Genomic DNA, 18,782 nt, shown 5'->3' on the forward strand with positions numbered 1-18,782 from the left:
TTCTTCTTCTGTCATCTCCTGATATAGCAGCTCAGCCAATTTTATCTCTGTAGCCGTGGTTCAACCATTCATGCTCTCAAAAGATGGATCTCACTAACTCTGGTGATCCCCCGACTTTTCATCTCATGCTACCAACAGATTAAAATGTCCACTCGCCCAGTGCTTCAGTAGGACACCTCTAAAAGTAATCACCAGATACCCATCAGCCCTCAAGACAAACTTTAAGATCAATGCTAACATACATTAGACACACGTGTGCAGGCCTCAAAGTGTCACTAGGTGGGGATAGATCTGATTTCACATTTTGTTCCACGTTCGTTTTGCTTGTAGTGTCACACAAAGTTCTTCTTTGAGTGACACAAGTTTCTTTGGTAACAGGTTCTTATGAACAAATTTCTCCTGAACAAGGCATTCATCCAGCGTCATTCCTCCATTTGCTTTCAGGTAAACAGGAAGTGACAAACACCCAGCTGTTCGTCATTTGTTTATTTTTCACTTTCTTCCGTCAAAAGCAAAATTTCATCTACTTCCACTCATTTTTTCTTTTTCTTATAGAAAATGGAAACAAAAAAATTGCCTTGTACAAACATTTAAAAATGACTAACAGCAAAAGAAAACAACAAACAAAGAAATTAAACAGAAAGAAAGAAATGCTGTACAGATTAGTAAAGAAAGAGGATCAGTTCTTCCTCTGGACTTGTCTGTCTATCTGCATCAGTGGTGATCTCCACACTGTGCAGTGAATTACAGCAGTAAACAAGCTTTCTAAGCTCACACTCCATTTACACATACACACACACACACAGAATTGGCAGAGGAGTGCATTACTGCTGCTGTAGACAAAAAAGGCTAAACGCAAGTACATTAAGTTCATTGAGGTGTTGTTGGGTTTTATGACCTTTGGGCCTTTGAACCCTGCCAAAATGTCAAGTTAATGGATGTCAGACCAAAAAAAAAAAACTTTTCCCCCCTTAGTCCTGAAAAACAGATGTCTTTGCAGTGGTTTTTGCCTGGCAACAGAACATAAACAAGTGCAGCAAAGAAAATCTGGTTATTTACAAAAGAGACAAGAAGTAATATATAGAACATTTCTCCACTGGCCCTCTCCGATCACAGAATATCCTACAATCACATGTATAACTGTGAAATTCATAAACCCTTTTTGTTGAGTCTAACAAGTAAAAAAGCTGCACCAGTAGTTGTGAGCAGAATTGATAGTGTTTGTAAAAATATAACAAATAAGAGAGAATTTCGTCTTTGATTACCTCAGACGCCTGATTATAGATTTGTGACAAGTATGACATACTGGAGGCTAGGAAACCTCACATGGCGCAGCTACTGTTATTTACAATCTGTCTGGACGTGACTGCGGCATGAGTTTACAGTTAATGAGGTTCAAAAAGTCTCAGAAAAACCTGCAGATCAGATGATTAATTCTTCAGGTTTTGTGTAATTAGAAAATTCTGTTTCCTGCCTGTTATTCATTTTGTTAAAATGCAGTCATTTTGTAACATCTGAAGTGTTCTTTGTGAATGATTTCATGGGTTAGAATCAGCTGCAAACTATTTTTCATAACTCATATTGCAGATCCCTTCTGACTCCATTTCCCAGAGGTCCATCCTGTATCTTCAGTATAAATTAAATTTCCAGTGACCTAAATTTAGTAATATTTTTCACTTTGACTTCACATTTTGGTGTTAGCATTGTCACTTTTAAAGACCAAAGCCAATGTACTCGAAACCCATTTACCCATTCACTTAATAAATATTGTCCTCCGCCTTTAAAAACCTCGGTTGATCCTTCGTCTGGATGCCCTTCATTTCCTTCACCTTGGAGAGGCAGGTGTGGGGTCATTTCTACACTTAAGGCATCACTTTGGTACAAGCATATTGCTCCTTTACATCCATTCTGATTAATATTTTTCTTGAATGAGTGTCTCACCTCTGATCTTTCTCTCTGAGGAGGGAAACTGACTTGATAGTGATTCAACAGGACCCACAGCTGCTGATGCTGCCCGTGGCAGGAATCAAATCTGCGACCTTTCTATCACCGTCTCTCTTAAGTTAATCTTTTAGAGTTCGTGTTTAGGAGTGCAGGAGAGAGGTGCATAGGTCAGAAAACACACATTTAGCAGGAAAAGAGACAAAAGACGACAGTTCAAGCTGAAACAAACCCAAACAAAAAAAAAAAAAGCACCAACTTCTTCCCAGTGAGCGACAGCACTGAAAAGTCCCAGTGCTTGAAAAGCTGCAGACTGGCTTAAAGTTCTCACAACACCCAGGATGTGTTATTCAGCCAGAACAGCGTTTCAAGCTTCCAAAAGTTGAGGAAAGCAGTCAGAGTTTACCCAAACCGAGCTGAGCCGGGACAAACCAAACTGGTTTCATGATGAGTCCGTGTGTGTGTGACAGTCTGTACGTCTCGGTGTGAGTATAGCAGTGTGTGTTATTTGTTGCGCAGCAGCTCCAGCTGGTCCTGGTATTCGGTGAACAGTCTCTGGAAACGCAGGTTCTCACCAATGACGGGTAAAACCTCTCGCAGCAACTCCCGCTTCCGTAGACCCTGAACACACGGGAAACAATAACAAATAAAAAATAAATAGTAAGCAACATGCTTACAGTCCATCAAAGAGTGTTTACATTGTGCAAAACAGTCAGCTGCATGTTATATCAACTGATTAACATATCTAGACATTAATTAACAGTATTTCCACAACTTCAGGACAAGCTTAACTTGTCTGTTATTGGTTTGTGTGTCTGTACACAGCCAAAGATCTTTTGATAAGTGACTAATTGTGAGACAAGAAAGTCTGTCGAGCTTTGTGTCTGTGACAATACTAGCCCCAAGAGTATGACCTCTTTTCTAGATAAACAAGCTGATCACATTCAAGTCGTCAAATTATGTTATGAACTTTTAAATCTTGCGGTATCACTGATTAGAGTCATATACATATAAATATTTAAGTTGTCAGATGACTGCATGAGTATCAGAGTATGAGATTTTAGCAGGAATAAAAATTTACCTGAGTAGCAATAATGATTGACGTCAAAAGACAAGTTTTTGACAGAAGGAAAAGTGTGGCACGCAAACCTTCTACAAACAATCAGAGCATTACGCAGTAAAATTAAAGCAGAAGACCGTAGGAGTGTCATACCAGAGTGGTAGGCTCCCAGGATGTAGCCGCTGATTTGTGGACAGGACCCAGCAGCTCCTTACAGAGTTCACGGAGACGATACTCTGAGCCTGAAGGGAACACACACACACACACACACAAACAAACACACACACAGACTTAGTGTTATCATTACACTGTTGGGGTTTGTCTTGTTTTGTTTTTTTACTCGTCAGACTGGACAAAGTGTGAAATCATTAGACAGTGAGGTACCTTCGTTGACGAGGAAACGGGCGTAGATGAGCAGCCAGTAGCGATACTCCTGTGCTGACTGCAGAGTCAGAGCGGACGCCAGCTGATTCTCCAGGAAGGCCAGGGTCATGCTCTGCTGCAGGTGGTGTGGGGTGGAGGAGAGGCGGGACGCCAGACGACCAGCACTACAAGGACCAGAGAGATTTATTTACGTCTTTTTCACATTTTATCTGGAGTAAGAGGCGCTAGTGGTAAGACGAGGAGATTAAATACTGTTGTCGTACTTGAGGTTGCGTCCCTGCATGACAGCCAGTGGCCCTGAGGACACAGGGGCATCGTGGGTAGGTAGGCAGCTCCTGAAGTCAGCACACTGGACCAGAGAGTCTCCTTTATCTGCTATCAAAGTCCTGAAATGGAAAGTGTGTAATTCTTGTAGTTTATATTGCAAATCATTCAGTCTGTGTCCTCGATAGGTGTCTTGAAGTTTATACACAAATTTGCTCCATGTCCCTAAATGATCATACTCAATGCATCTACAGTTATGTGACTTTATAGAGGCTTCTATGGTATTTACGTATCTGTGTGTCTAGCCACTAGTGAGTCAGACAGTTACCTTCTCTAACCTTGGTTACCATGGTAATACTCCTTTCCTGTTCCTTAAAACAACTGCTCTGTGTCTCAAGGAGAGAAGTCAGTGTCGCTATACGATCGAACACTTCCCCTCAAGACATATGCTTAGCCATGTGGAACCCCTGTATGTGCCATGCTAGAAGAGAAAACTCCCTCAACAAATATAATATAATATAAATTACCTATCATATAATATAATATAATATAATATAATATAATATAATATAATATAATACAAAAGAAATAAACTCAACATCAGTACTATTGGCAGCAGCTGTTTCAAGGATGTGTTTTCGTGGTCACACTGCGTTTCCACGCTTTCATTTCTTACCATGTCTCCAGCGAGGAGCTGAAACAGTAAGACTTCCCATTGGACAATCCAATGACTGGGACTCCCTGCTGAGTCAGCAGAGACTGAGACACTGTGATGTCAGCACCTACAGAGGCAAACAACATATTTTTAGGGAGGACCGCGTGACAGGATTCTACAGACACACTGATAGAAACGCTTACTTAAGTCAATACGACCTGGTTTGAAACCATCTTTGTGTAAACTCTTGCACTGATTATCATGTGGTGAATGTACTTTTTAAAAAGGAATGGTGCAACATTTGAGGAAATGCTTCCTTTTAGTTTGATGGATATCTAGCCTAGCTTGGCATATAGACTGGAACCAGGGAAAAACATACACCTAGTTTCACAAAACAGTTAAACATTTTAGGGCGAGTTATGTGCTGGAGCGTGCTGCAGTGTCTCACCAGATAAAATGGTCAGCAGAGACTCGTTCTTCACCAGAGCCTTCTGTTTCTGAACATCCCTGCACACAGACAGATAACAAATTAACAAACTATTTTGATTCAGCTCTGCATGAATCAGCATAAATTAGCATAAATACATTATGCAATATCTGAACAATATTTCTCTTCATATATAAACATCTCTGTAATTTAAGTAACTCTTCCTCATTTGTACCTAATTCTTACAAAGTATGTTTTAAAGCTGTCAACAAGGATGGCAAAATAACAGACTAACATTAAAAACATTGGAAACCTGTACTTGACACGACATTTCTAACAGAATATGTGAGCACTGACCAGACGGACAACGTCGCTCCGGCAGTCAGAACCATGACAAAGTGGGCAGAGCAGTGCAGTGCAGATGCAGGCGTGGCCAGCTGGATGGCTGGAAGGAGCCGCCGACCACAGGAAGAGAACACAGACAACATCCTGTCCTGAGAAGCGACGGCGAGGACGTCACTAAGAAGGAGGACGAGCAGGAAAAAAACTGATGTGAATCCTTTACAATTTTATATTTTCCACAATTCAAGCATAAAGACAAGCTCTGTCTATTTTATATTACAACACAAGACATGTCAGCAGTGCCTCCTACCTGCTCCCTGCAGCAGTTACCACTGAGCTGGGCAGAAGTGTGTTCCAGTCTCGTCCGTCTCTGGAGCATCGCAGCTGGCTGAGCCTCGAACCCGCAACCACCGACACCTCGTTCTCCACTTCCAAGAACACCGACGGCTCCATGCTCACCTACACACATACACGTTTTGTATTTAGAGCTTAACAGGTACGTAAGAAACAGTCTTATTCTAACTAACTCACAATGCATTTTCATACCCAGCCATTTTATTTAATCTGTGCAGTGTTTCTTTCCTTAGCTTGAGTGGTGTGAGCACATCAAAACAGGCGTAGACACACAAAAAAATCACTGAGGCGCAAGATGCCTCTGTTCTCTCAAAGTGCACTGCCACCAAACAAACTTACACATTGGCAATGAATGGATAAAAGAGATTCAAAAGGAGGCTTTCATGAACAGATTGAGTCTATTGTGTAAATATGTAATTCTATTCAAGAGTGAAAAATATCAGACATATCTGTGAGCGAAGGTCAGAGATAGTTTAATATTATGGACATGTCAAATATATCAGATCATTTTGGTTTTAAAAGCATAACTGCCAGCTAAGACCAAAAAGAAAAAAAGAAAATTGCTTTGCTTTAAAAACAATCGTTATGTCAATCTTTTCCTAATCTCAGGTGTGTAACATGATATAGCTATACTTTAAACACAGAGTCACGGTGTGTTACCTGCAGACTGAAGGCCTTCTTTATACTTGGCGTTGGTAGTTTGAGAGCAGCTGCAGCAGCTGGAGGAGCTGCCACTCTGCTTGGCTCCCGCTCTGCTGGAGGAGTTATCTGACAGGAAGAGGAGGGACAAAACACTCTTAAATCAAGGACACGTACAGAAAAGGAACGTTTACAAGACACTTGTAGCACCGCTTGCTTACTAATTCTTTTTAAAAATATTTCGGGTTAAAACATATTTTTGACCATCCATAACTTCGGTGTTAATAGGTGTCCCTTCTTCCTTTTGTTTTATATTAACGACTGAATGCATCTCTTCGTCATCCATCCAACCATTCATCTTTTCTCTTAATCTCTTTTACCTGAGTGAAGGGCTGGGCAATGGGAGCAGCCATCTTGTCTTTCCTGGGTCTTCCCTTCTTCCTCTTCTCCACCACCTCTGCTCCGTCGAGCAGCAGCTCGGGTTTCCTCTTGCTGTAAGATAAATTTTTGTTGATGGTGGCCATCTTGTCCTCGCTGTCGCTGCTGGTGTCTTCTTTGGATTTTATGTCTTTCAGGGTGGAGATGCCGTCTTTAGGCCTGGTGGACCAAGAGAAAAGTCAAAATGTGTTTTGGGGACAGTCTCTTTTTGAGCTCCACTTCACACTTTACTTGCACTACTGCACTAAAACTGAGTCAATCACCTGTCAAGAGGCACAAGTCCAGCGGTGGAGGCGATGGCAGCTGTGACCCCAGGTGTGGCCTTTGACCTCTCTGTGAACCTGGAGTCCAGAGCTTTCATTGGCTCGATTTTGGAGGCTGAAGTGAGGAGTAGACACTGCTTCACGCTGGAAGGACATAAGGACATTTTAGCGGTGAGATATCTGGTTAGGAAGTAAACAGACACAGATCACAGTGGGTAGAACAGCATGCTGTTAGCTTGTACCCATCCTTGTTGTCCTCCAGGCCCTTGGTTGCGTTGCTCGGTGAAGGCGAGGTGAGCATGGGGTCGTGGCTGGGCCTGAGCCCTAAAGTAGAGGCCTGTCCTGGACTGGAGTCAGAGCTGAGCTGGGAGGTAAGCTGGTTGGACATCGAGGAGCCCGAGGGCAGGATGGGAGCGCTGTTGAACAGAGCCGGCGAGAAATCCCTACAGAGAAAGAGGAACAGTGATCTACTGTTTCTATGACTATTACCGTGAGTGCTACTATTGATAATACAGATACTACTGCTGCAAGAAGATGTGGGTTACTGTGTCAAGGTCTTAATGACCCTTGTTGGGTGTGTTTGGGTTGTATGGATGTAGTACCAGGCAGAAAAATCCTGGCTATTACAGGATGAGACGCCTGACAAAGGACAGCACACTGGGCCACGTTAGGGCGGATTGGTGTGACACTGACAAAGCCATCATACATAAACCATTATGTTAGTGCTATTTCAGAATGGGTCTGCGATTAGTCCTATTCAGATGTTTCCTTTTTGAATATTAATTCAAATCTCCTTCAAGCAGGTCTGTAAGTTAAACTCACTAATAATTTACCATTTTAAATATCTTCTATTTGTCATTTCTGTTGTTTTTATTGTCTTGTTTTAGTTGTTATACCTCAGACAGTGCATGTTTCCTGTTTTCTTACCCTGTGTCGAGCTGAGCGATGCAGAGCGGTGTGATTCGTCTTCTGCCATCTGCGGTTCTTGTCTCCACCTGTTTCTTCAGTAGGTTCTGCAAGATGATCCAAGAAATTTTAGCTCCAAAAATCTAAGTGTTTTGACAGCTTTTAAAAAATGTAGCTCTGAAAAAAGTATACATTATAAATATGTATCTAATGCATAACATTAAACTGTATCTATTGCAACGACTGCATTTATTCTCTATTCTGATGTAAATATAATAAGTTATCAACAGTTTCTAGATATTGCTTCTTCCTTGCAAAGTGAATCCTAAAATCCTGAAAGAGTGAATCCTAAAATCCCTAAAGTCCTGAATCAAACTGACAGCAGTTAAACACTTTGTGCTGCCTGTTGGATGTTACATTTTAGCTTCTCACCTTCCTGATGTCTTCCAGAGACTCGCCGTTCATCACACTGTTGAGTTTGGGGGCTGAGGATTCAGGCCCGGTGCTGCCAGGTCCCAAATTGGCCTGGCCCGAGTTCTGACGTTCCTGCTGGTATTTGAGCATCTCTGGGTTCTCGATGATGGTGGTGGAAAGCTGAGCTTCAGTGCTGGTTATAGCCAGACTCTTGCCGTAGATGTTCTGGTGGATGCTGTTCTGTATGTTAGAAGAAGAAAGAGAAGTTAGTTTAAATTGGATTTCTTGTGTGCTTTTTTTGGGTGACACTGACCAAACATACAGTCAGGATCAGAATGTCTGACCTTCTCCTCCTCACTCAGCGGGTCTCCAAGTTCATCCAGTGAGAAGTCCAGGTAGGCCACTGTGCCATCCATCGAACACACCAACATCCCCAGACCTGTCAGAGTCCTGACACAGACACAAACGCACAAACTCAGAGATGTGATGGGATGTATCAGTGAAGTATTATAATGATGCCCTTGTTGTGTAAACCGACCAGAGAACAACTTTCTCCCCAAAACCTTCCTGTTGATGTCACAGTCTTTAATCCAGAGTCACAAGGTGCAATTTAAAGTCAATGTTGAGGTAGTACTGTTATGATAATGAAAAACACTGGGATGAAGGGGTATATTTTGTTTTTGTTCCCTTTGCTCTTCCTGATCCGAAACAGGAGTCCCTTGAGTTTAGCTCCAGTGAACTTGGGTTTGGTCTCAATGTGTGCAGTCACCTGAAAGCGCTAAAGGAGCGGTTCATGTCCGGTGTTTCCTCAAAATTCCTTTTTTCCTCAGTGTAGGGAGCGGTTGCATCGTGTCTCCTCAATTGCAAAAGAAGATCTCTCTTATTCCCAAAATAGCACGAAGAGGCGGTTTGATAGGAAAGCAAATGAGCAACAGTTTCAGCGTGGAGATCAGGTTTTGGTTTTACTGCCAATGCCCGGCTCTGCACTCACTGCTCGTTTTTCAGGATGTTATGTGGTGGAGAGCAAAGTGTCCGATACAGACTATGTCATCCTCACACCTGAACGGAGACGGAAAACCAGTTTGTGCCTCATTAATATGTCGAATTCCTATCATTTAGCTACCAGAGTAGTAGACTGTCAGGTGTGTGAGTGTCTGACAGTGTCGCATCTGTCTTACCTGTCCAAACGTCAACAAGATGATGTAATCAATTTACCAACGCTTTACAGCATGATATTGATGTTAGTGTGTAACAATCTTTTTCAGTGTGTCAGAAGTGTGTACCGTGTGTCAGAGTCAGCCTTCTCCCAACTGTCAAAAAAAAAAAAATCCCCTGGGGCCATAAAACCTTTTTTTTTTTTTTTCATAGATTATGATTTTAAAAATAGACATTGTTAAGACCTGCTGACAGGATAACTGGAACTGCACCCAAGGCCAGGCATCACTCTTTCCAATTAGCATTAATTAAACTATGAAAATGTTCATATTTCTAAAACCATCTCAGAACCCAAAGGAGCATTTTCGCATCTGAGTGACGTCACCTCGATGTTAAATCTTCATGATAGGGGAGGGAGACGGCACTAATGGATGTGCGGTAGACCACGCAGCACTTGTCTACAACTCACCAGGAAATGTCCATAATCGATTTATCGAAGAGATCATGGATGACCACCAGGGGACGCTTCAGTGAGGTCAGCTGAGGAGGAGAAACAGACAGAGCGACAAAGTTAGTGTTGTTAAGATCTTTTCCTGTGTTTACCCTCACTGAACAGGAACTAAAAAGAGGATGGAAACGTTCTACTGAGCACTGAACAGGAACTAAAAAGAGGATGGAAACGTTCTACTGAGCAATCAAAAAGTGGGGTGAAAACCAAAAACTATGGCAATTTGCCTCTCGTTACTTGTTAAGTAATCACTACGACAAGATCTTGCCTCTCGTTACTTGTTAAGTAATCACTACGACAAGATCAAAATCCACAGCTGGACTGAGGAATCTGCATCACTGGTATTAGTATACAACTTGTATGTTTGTACCATTTTCTGTCCACTGTAAAACAAACTTAAGTGTGAACTGACCCAGACGGAGAGCGATCGGTCTTTGCTGCCGACAGCGCAGCAGCAGTACGGACAGCCGGGTTTTGGAGAGCTGCCGTTCTTCTGCTTCTTCTTAAAGATCTTTGGGTTGAATTTCTACAGAGGAAGAAACCAGACGCATTAGAACACAGACAGATTTAGGGTGTGTACATTTAAAAAGGCTAAACGTGTGGCTAAAATGCACGTACCACCACAGTGACGGCTTTGCGGTGACCGACAAAGTCCATATTAGTCTTCCAGCCGTCTCTCTCCACAATCTGAGCGGTGGGACCTGAGTTGTTCATGGCGTGAGCCGACACCAGGTACTGACCATCTGGAGACCAGGACAGACGCAGGACGTGGGTCGTCCCTCCACACTGAAACACACACGTACTCAATTGGTGAAGAAGTACTTGTAACAGAACTGTTAGAAAAACATACATGTAACAAATCAAAAGAAAACCCTGAATACCTCAATAAAAATGCTAAACAAATGCAGATGTTTCTGTGTAAGAATGCCAAAAGAATACAACCTGCTCCCAGGCAGGTGACAGTGACACACAGTGACTGTGTTTTTGTACCTCACTGAACGGTTTGGTAATGTTGGCATCCATCTGCCAGTCCACTGTCCTCCACACTTTGAGGCTGTGGTCGTCAGCCTGGGACGCGATGTACTTCCCCACAGGATCCCATGTCAGACCTTTAACCAGCCCGGTGTGTCCCCGCAGACACGTCACCATTTCTGGAGACACAAAGAGGACAGAGATGACGGGCTGCTAAGAGAGAAATATTTTCCTGCTCTATCACACATTATACTGGATAGCATTATGGAAATAAAATATTAGAGATTAAACCTTTGAACAATTACCAAATCAAAAGAAAATTAATCTGCAAGAATTGATAGATTACAGATATAGATTTATCTTGTAATCACGAGCAGAACTATCATACAGATTCTTAAATACGAGAATTTGCCAAAGGTTTTTGCTTAATAGTTTTAAAAGTAACAGGCAGGCAGAGGAAATTATTCTATTTTTTTAAAACATTTTATAGACCGAATGGTCAGTTTTTTGAGAAGTAATAAAAAGATTATTTAATCATAAAAACACTTCAGTTAGTTGGTTGCAGTCTGTATGTAGAGAGCGTTTGGACTATTTTAGATTTTTAGGAATACTGTTCAGCATTATGTGAAGGATTTGAAAATACATGATTTTGACATTTAGTAGTGTCAAAAAAAAAGTACTTTGACAGTCTTTATGCTAAGCAAGGTGGGTTGCATCACATTTATAAGCAAGTGAGTTTAGAGCACAGTGCTCTTATTCAGACTCGAGAAGTCGTTATAATACTTTTGTCTCGGGGAGATATGTATTTCTGCAGCTTTATGTTTCCTGGTATATATATCTTTTGATGCAGCACCCATCCAAGTGGAATTTTGGTCATGTGTGTGTCTTTTCCCCAATCGTGGAGCATCATGTTTGCCATAGAAACACAAGAATAGTACCGATCTCATTGAACTCTTTGCAGGATAGTAAAAAAAAGTGTATTTAATAAATTACAGGCTTACTCCTTTAATAATGTAGCCCCCACTGCAAAGTTTCCTTTAACTTTTAACTTCATGAAATGATGTGTTCAAAAGTAGTCTTAGAACCGGACAAAACTGCAAGCTAATGTTTTGTTTGCTCTGGCGGATCTGTCTGGTTCCCTCCTGTTCAGACAGATTTCCAGCCGACCTGGAACCTCTGTTTATCTAATATGTAGCAGGTTTGATATGACGTCCGTACACAGTACGAGTGCAGTTGAGGCATTTTTGTGACCAAGATGGCTGCTGATGTTGAATGTTCTGTTGAAACTGCCATCACATCAGTTTTAAACAAATTGGATGGTATATTTTCTACAAAACAAACAAAAGAATTGCACTTAAAAGCTTTTGTTGGTAGTAAAGGTGTCATACTTTCCAGAGCTCAGCACTATGTCCCACGTCTCTCTGCTCTGATATGAACTGAGAAGTCATCCATTTTTATTTTTTTTAGCTGTGATGCTACAGACAGGCTAAGCTGGTTTTGGTATTTCTTACCTGGAAATTTGCGAGCGTTCCAGATGACAATGGTGTTGTCCACACTGCAAGAAGCCAGCCACACGTCATGGGGAGACCAAGCCACGTCCATGACATCTGCAAACAAAAGACACACACACACACACACACACACACACACACACACACACACACACACACACACACACACACACACGAGTTTAGTGTTACGACTTAAAAGGTTTCCAGTGGAGCCCCTAGATGGGCAGCAATGCATCAGCACAGGATGGATGAAAATAAAACTGTAATAAACATAAATATAAAATGCATGATGTAAAATGCTAAGCAACACTGAAAGTACATAACATAAAACATAACTTATATACATATATACAAGATTTAGAACATTTATATAGCATCAAACAACTGAATGCTATGTAAAGATATAGTGGAGTAATGGCATCAGGATCAGGGAGTCACATCACACTCAAAGCCTGTCTGTGCCTTGTTCACATTCACATGTGAATGGGTTCTACAACTGAGAGGAGTGACTAGAACAGCTGTCAGTGAATTAATGATTTATTTCAACCAAACCACAGTCAATGATTGCGGGACTAGTAGATAATGGATTTGATTTTGTTCCTCTCCATTTTGAATGCAGTGTGTTTTATGATGATCGGCGTGGTCTGGTGGTGGCAGCAATATTACAGCTGTTTAGCTGTTTCTGGTCAAACTAAAAGGATCTTACACTTCAACAAAAAGGGTTTATCTTTGTAGGAACACTTGGGAACACTACTACTGCTATGTGTCATTGCAGCCTTTCTCATGAATATTTTTATACCTAACTCAGTAAACCTGCTCTAGGTAAAATTACTGGTTTTGTGAGTGGAGTCTGGATGGCCATAGCGCTTCTTGTTTTAGTCTGAGATGTTGGTGCTTGAGTGTGACGTCCAATGCCAAGTTAATTTCGTATAACCTTAAAGATAAACCAGTTAAGATACTAGTGTGTATGCAGAAGGTCTCTGATGTGTATGAATGTGTTATTGTGTACACCTGCATGTCTGTGTGTTTTCAAAGTTTTTTGCATTTTGTGGATATGTGTACATATTTACACACTTAAATGTGTGTGTGTGTGTGTGTGTGTGTGTATATCTTACCTCCAGTGTGGTTCCTCAGGATGGTAACACACCGCCACTGCTCAACATTGGCCAACTTACTGCTCGACCCGAAAACTGTGCTCGGACCGATGAATCTAACGAGAAAACACACACAAGCTATAAAAATCAAACCTACCAAGCTCTGAGTGTTCAACACACAAAACAGCACAAACCTTAAACATTTCACTTTCTTTGACTGAAAATAGCCAAGACATTGATCTAAAAATATTACTTTTTAAAATACAACATGTGTTTTTGTGTGTGTGTGTGTGTGTGTGTACATACGCAGCTCGCTTCCACACCATGACCAGCTTGTCATCTCCTCCGGATGCCAGGTACAAGCCGTTGTTGGACCAGCGCACACAGTTCACACATGCTGCAGAGACAAACAAACACTTCTGCTGACTCCAGTCGTAGATATAACTTTCATGGATTTGTGCTGATGAGGCTGTCTGTCATGGTGGGCATTAAAAAATACCTGCAAATGTTCTTCTTATTATCATTTACATTTATTTGGTTCTTTCGCACTGCAGCAGCTTGTCTTTTTGTCAGTGGTAGTGCAAGACGGATTAGGTTATTTTAATCTGTTTGTCTAGGGAACACATGAGCAGCCGCAGTTGTGCAGGGAGAATGAAAAATGTGGAAAGATATTCAAACCAGCTACTTTCTTATCAGAATCCCACTTTCCACTACCTTTAGGGTTCTGGCATGCAACTAAACATATTATTCATAGTCCCAGTATAAACAGTTGGAGTTGTATGATTTTTTTTCCATGACTCAAAGTTGTTGAAATAAACAGCAGCAGTGTGAAAATCACATTTGGTGCCTGGTTGTGGGAAAGAGGAGAAGCAGTATCTCTTTATTCTCTATATCTTGGGAAAAGAGAAATGCCTTTTTTAAATAGAAGCTGTCTCAATGCACACCGGCAGCATTCCTTTTTCAGCCTCTACTTGATATTCTGATATCAATACGCTTGTAGTCAGTTTCTGTCTGTGCCTTTGAGACGACAGCTGCTTATAATGTCAGTGACGCCACAACAGAGGTTGGAGTCAGTGAGAATTTAAACAGATGGACACATCATAAGTGCTTACATGTTCACGTCTCGTATCTGGACTCCTAACTGAGATTTAAACTAGTACAATCCATTTGAGAGACAGCTGTACACGTTTTAGAAGAAAACACTCTAGCAGAGGTGTGTTGTGTGTGTGTATTAATCAACAAAATATATCACTTAACCAAACTCATACAGATAAGGCTGGTTACCTAGGTGATTGTCCATCTGGCAAAGCATTTTAGGAACATTGTCATTCTTCTCGTCCTCCTCTCTGAGGACTGGTGCCATGTTCCAGATCATCACCTTGCCGGAATCCTCTCCTGAAAACAAATCCAACATTAAGAAAAATTAATAATAATGCACTACTGATACAGTTCTGACTTTTTGTTTTATGACGAAGTGATGAAGACATTTTTGTGTTTTAATTTGGAAACATTTTCTCGGGCTGCAAAATAAATCTGAGGCTGCAGGAGAGCATTTAGTGTGGTGTGATACAGATTCAGAGCTGGGTGTTTTAAAACTGACACTAACACTGTACATCAACACAGCATTGTGCACACTAAACTAAATGACAAAAGTCCATTTCAGTACAACATCCCAAAACAGTAAACGGTTTCAGTGCCAGAGGTTTTAAAAAAAAAAAAAAAAAAAAAAAAAAAAAAAGGTTATTGGTCTTACCTTGCCCACCGGTGGCAAATTTTGTCCCATCAGGGTGGATGTCAACCGAAAATATGGGTTTGCCTGTGAAACAGTCAACATAATGATATTTATCAGTTTTAATAGATTCAGAGACACAGACTAACAGATACTGTAGACTGATGTTGTAAATATATAACTACAACTGAGAACTTCATAATGTTGGCCTGATAGAAAATGCCTCAACCTTTCTGCGATTTTCCAGAACAAAGTCAGTGAATGTTCATGATCTGAAAGTGTCCTTTCTTTTCTCGTTTTGTCAGTGTCTGTGCTCAACATGCATTTAGGGATTTTTTTAGTAAAGGGACTGATTTGTAAAAGTTCTGAAAGTACTGAGATAATATATTTAATGTGTGTCTTTGTGTAGCTATATTCCACAATATTTCATAAAAACAAAACAACCAATTGCTATATAACTTCTATTCACCCTTCAGTAAGTCAAGTAGGTGTAATAAATAGCGTTGCCACATTAGAGGTGTTAAAAATAGCAAAAGAACACATCAGACGATGGCTGGGACGACACAAGAAGTGTAAATACACACATAAAAACTGTTAGCCTGTATTTAACACTTACTAGAGAACACGTCATAGTAAAATGCAAATAACAAGCACCAAATGTTGCAGATTAAGGCACTGGAAACTAAACTAATTCTCCAAGTTCATTTGGTGCTAGAACTCTATGATAGTGAGAGACTGTGAGAGTATTTGATTTCATTTTGATTGTTGGGATTATCGTTATTAGATCAGACAATGGAGTGTTTTGTGAAGTAAAAACAAATAAATAAAGAAATTAAAGAAACCAGCTAGTTCCAGTTCCTCAAATGTGAAGATCTGATACTTTTCTGTATCAAAGTATCTTCCAGTTTTGGACTGCTGGTCAGACAAAAATTGTAAAGAACATGTCTCACTATTTAATAAACAAAATGAAAAACTGATCATTTGTATATTTACATTTTTATAATTTTTTTTGTTTTGTTTTGCCTTAATCATCTGTGTGGACATCTGTGTCCCTGAAACATATCACTGCACTTGTGCATCCTGTAAAAAAAGAAGGTAACTCTTGCTGGGTGATTATTTTGGGTGTCAAAGAGTGTTAGTGCTGGAAGTTATTTATCAACAAACACTAGCAAACATGCAGCTTTAAAAACGATTTTAAAAAGGATTTGCATGCAGTCACTGTAGCTACATTTTGTCAGTTATGGACCGTTAGTTTTCAGTTTTCTGACACGTTGTGATAAACATTTGTACTTCCCCACAAACTAAACGATTAATATTCAAAACAAAACGAGTTAACTACGTGACTGTAGTGACAATAGTCGCTAGCTGCGGTAGAAATTCAGGCCATTTCCCCAAACTAGCCGGTAACTTTCCCAAACTGACAGCTTGGAGACGCAGACACTTTTTAAGGCTGCGCGTCGAGCTTGTTCACTGCACACAAAACAACATACCCCCGCTAAAGAGTCGTGGGTAAAAAAAAAAAAAAACTAAAACATTTAAAAACAAGAGGGTCACTTGGAGACAGAAACTTGGACGTGGGTCATTTGGCAGGTAAGTTAGCTAGCGCCGGGGTATTTGAGCTAGCCGGGGGAGGGGGTGGTGGGGTAAGTAGCTAGCTAAGCTAAGGTTAGCAAACATTGATACATTTGGAGTTACACTGATAGTGACACAAACACCAGCTGCGTGCTCAGCCAACGTATCAAACGTGAAATGCGAGCGACTATTAAGTGGCAAACAAGTCACAAGTGTCAAGTGTCGACCACCACCACCGCCACCATCATCATCATCATGCCTCCTTATCAATTCACCCCCCTCTCCGACAACAAAAGCCCAACTTGGTCCAACAGATTCCTGCACAAGCTTACCGTTGTGGCTCACCCAGCTCGGCTTCAGCAGCTTCATTTTTTTTCAACCCGACTGTTTTTAATTTCCTCCTATCTTATTTTTAAACAAACAATCCATCCAGCGATCAGTTCAGTTGGAGAACTAACGCCGACCCCCCTTTCCCTTTGTCTCAAACTCTGACCGACACTTTGTTGTTTTTGTGATTCAACTCCATCTCTGCAGTAGCAGTAGTAGCAGCAGCAGCGGCGGCGGCAGCAGCATCATCATCCCCCGAGCCTCGGAGCCGAGCAGAGGCAGACAGGCGGCCCCGGACCACAGGCGAGGTGACACAAGGCAGCACGGGAAGTGTTTCCGTTATTTTGACCGCGGACCGGAAAAGCGTGGAGGGCAGCTGTCACAATAACGCCACAGAGGAGGAACAGTGTGTGTTTTTTTCAAAGATACAATCCGCGAAAATAGTCGGAAGCATGTTTTTCATGAATTTACATTCAACTTAACTGTGATTAATCAAACCTGAAGGCAAAAAGCGATCAGATTTCTCACGTCGGTGTAACGTTTTCTTAATGCGACTTTTATTTTGAAAAGTCATATAAGTTGTAGTGCGCAAACTCAGAATTTAAACGGTCATGAAAGTAACAAGAAGCGGTTTGGTCTTTTTTTTAAATGAGCATGCATGACATCTACTACTGAAAATATGAGGCTACTTCAGATAAATAAATAAAAATCTGTGAGACAGATAAGGAGAGTGTAGAACATTGTTTTGTTGTTAAGTGATTGATTGAAGTGTTTATTTAGAATATGCAAACCAAAATAAAAATAAAAGTAAGGCAAAACATTTAAACATAGACATACTTATGAACTCCCACCCCTTCTCTTTAAATAATGAATGACAACACCAAGCTTCCTTGCAACTTGTTTAGATATACCTGATACTTATAGATAAATAAAATATATTCCTGACTTTGTATTAAAAAAAAAAAAAAAACAAGCAAACAAACAAAAAAATCTACATATACACTTAATACAATACACACATACACACATGCACGAAGAGAAACAATAAAACAAAACAAAAACAAAGGAGACAAAAACCTCATGACACTTAGTGCTTACCCAACACCTCCCTCATCCCTGTACCTCTTAAAAATAGTGTCTTTGTATCTCATTTTAAACTGTTTCACATTTGGACATTGCTTCATCTCCATGGTAAACCTGTTCAATAGTCTCACCCCACTAACTGAAACACAAAAACCCCTCCTCTTAGTCCAAATTAAAGTTAGATAAAAGTTTATTTTCCCTCTTAAATTATAACTCCCCTCATGCATAATGAATAATATCTGTATATTTATTGGTAAAAGATTATTTTTAACTTTAAACATTATTTGAGCAGTTTGATACTCCACAATGTCTGTAAATCTTAGTATCTTGGACTGTAGAAATAAGGAGTTTGTGTGTTTCTGATAGCCAACGTTGTGTATGCTTCGTATTGCTCGTTTTTGAATGGTGGTTAGTGGCTGTAGTGATGTTTTATAGTTGCTGCCCCAAACCTCAGCACAGTATTGAAAGTATGGTGAGACTAGGGAACATTAAAGAGTGTGAAGTGATTTCTGATCCAAAACCTTTTTTGCTTTGTTTATTATTGCAATGCTTCTTGAGACTTTGGTCTGTACATGTTTGATATGTGATTTTCAAGTGATTCTGTCATCTACATCTAAAATGTTATTTTGTGAACTTTTCTATTTTAACTCCCTCTAATTTTATTAATACCTCTGTATTCAATGGACAATTACCAAATACCATTAATTTTGTTTTGCTCAGATTTAATGATAATCTATTTTTGTC

The 18,782-nt window shown here is 40.5% G+C and overlaps 1 protein-coding gene across 1 annotated transcript; it reads right to left on the minus strand.

Annotated features, from left to right (window-relative positions):
• Nucleotides 1-471: 471 nt before the first annotated feature.
• On the minus strand, nt 472-16,997 carry hira (histone cell cycle regulator a). Its single transcript, XM_010750522.3, has 25 exons — nt 16,961-16,997; nt 15,081-15,143; nt 14,612-14,722; nt 13,634-13,724; nt 13,349-13,443; nt 12,234-12,329; nt 10,741-10,901; nt 10,369-10,536; nt 10,163-10,276; nt 9,712-9,782; nt 8,432-8,537; nt 8,106-8,327; nt 7,695-7,780; nt 7,010-7,210; nt 6,768-6,911; nt 6,447-6,663; nt 6,088-6,195; nt 5,384-5,532; nt 5,089-5,250; nt 4,753-4,811; nt 4,326-4,431; nt 3,649-3,771; nt 3,386-3,549; nt 3,155-3,243; nt 472-2,562 (listed from the first exon to the last, which is right to left on the minus strand). The coding sequence occupies exons 1-25, from the start codon at nt 16,995-16,997 to the stop codon at nt 2,446-2,448; spliced, it is 3,060 nt and encodes a 1,019-aa protein (XP_010748824.1). The 3' UTR covers nt 472-2,445.
• Nucleotides 16,998-18,782: the final 1,785 nt, after the last annotated feature.

Source organism: Larimichthys crocea, chromosome III (assembly GCF_000972845.2).
Source record: "Larimichthys crocea isolate SSNF chromosome III, L_crocea_2.0, whole genome shotgun sequence".
Lineage (NCBI taxonomy): Eukaryota > Metazoa > Chordata > Actinopteri > Sciaenidae > Larimichthys > Larimichthys crocea.

Coding starts and splice junctions, on each gene's coding strand:
- hira (XM_010750522.3), bottom strand. CDS start 16,997: ATGAAGCTGCTGAAGCCGAGCTGGGTGAGCCACAACG. Junction 5,533..6,087: donor AGAAGGCCTTCAGTCTGCAG/GTAACACACCGT, acceptor GTATGTGTGTAG/GTGAGCATGGAGCCGTCGGT. Junction 3,244..3,385: donor CCGTTTCCTCGTCAACGAAG/GTACCTCACTGT, acceptor TGTTCCCTTCAG/GCTCAGAGTATCGTCTCCGT.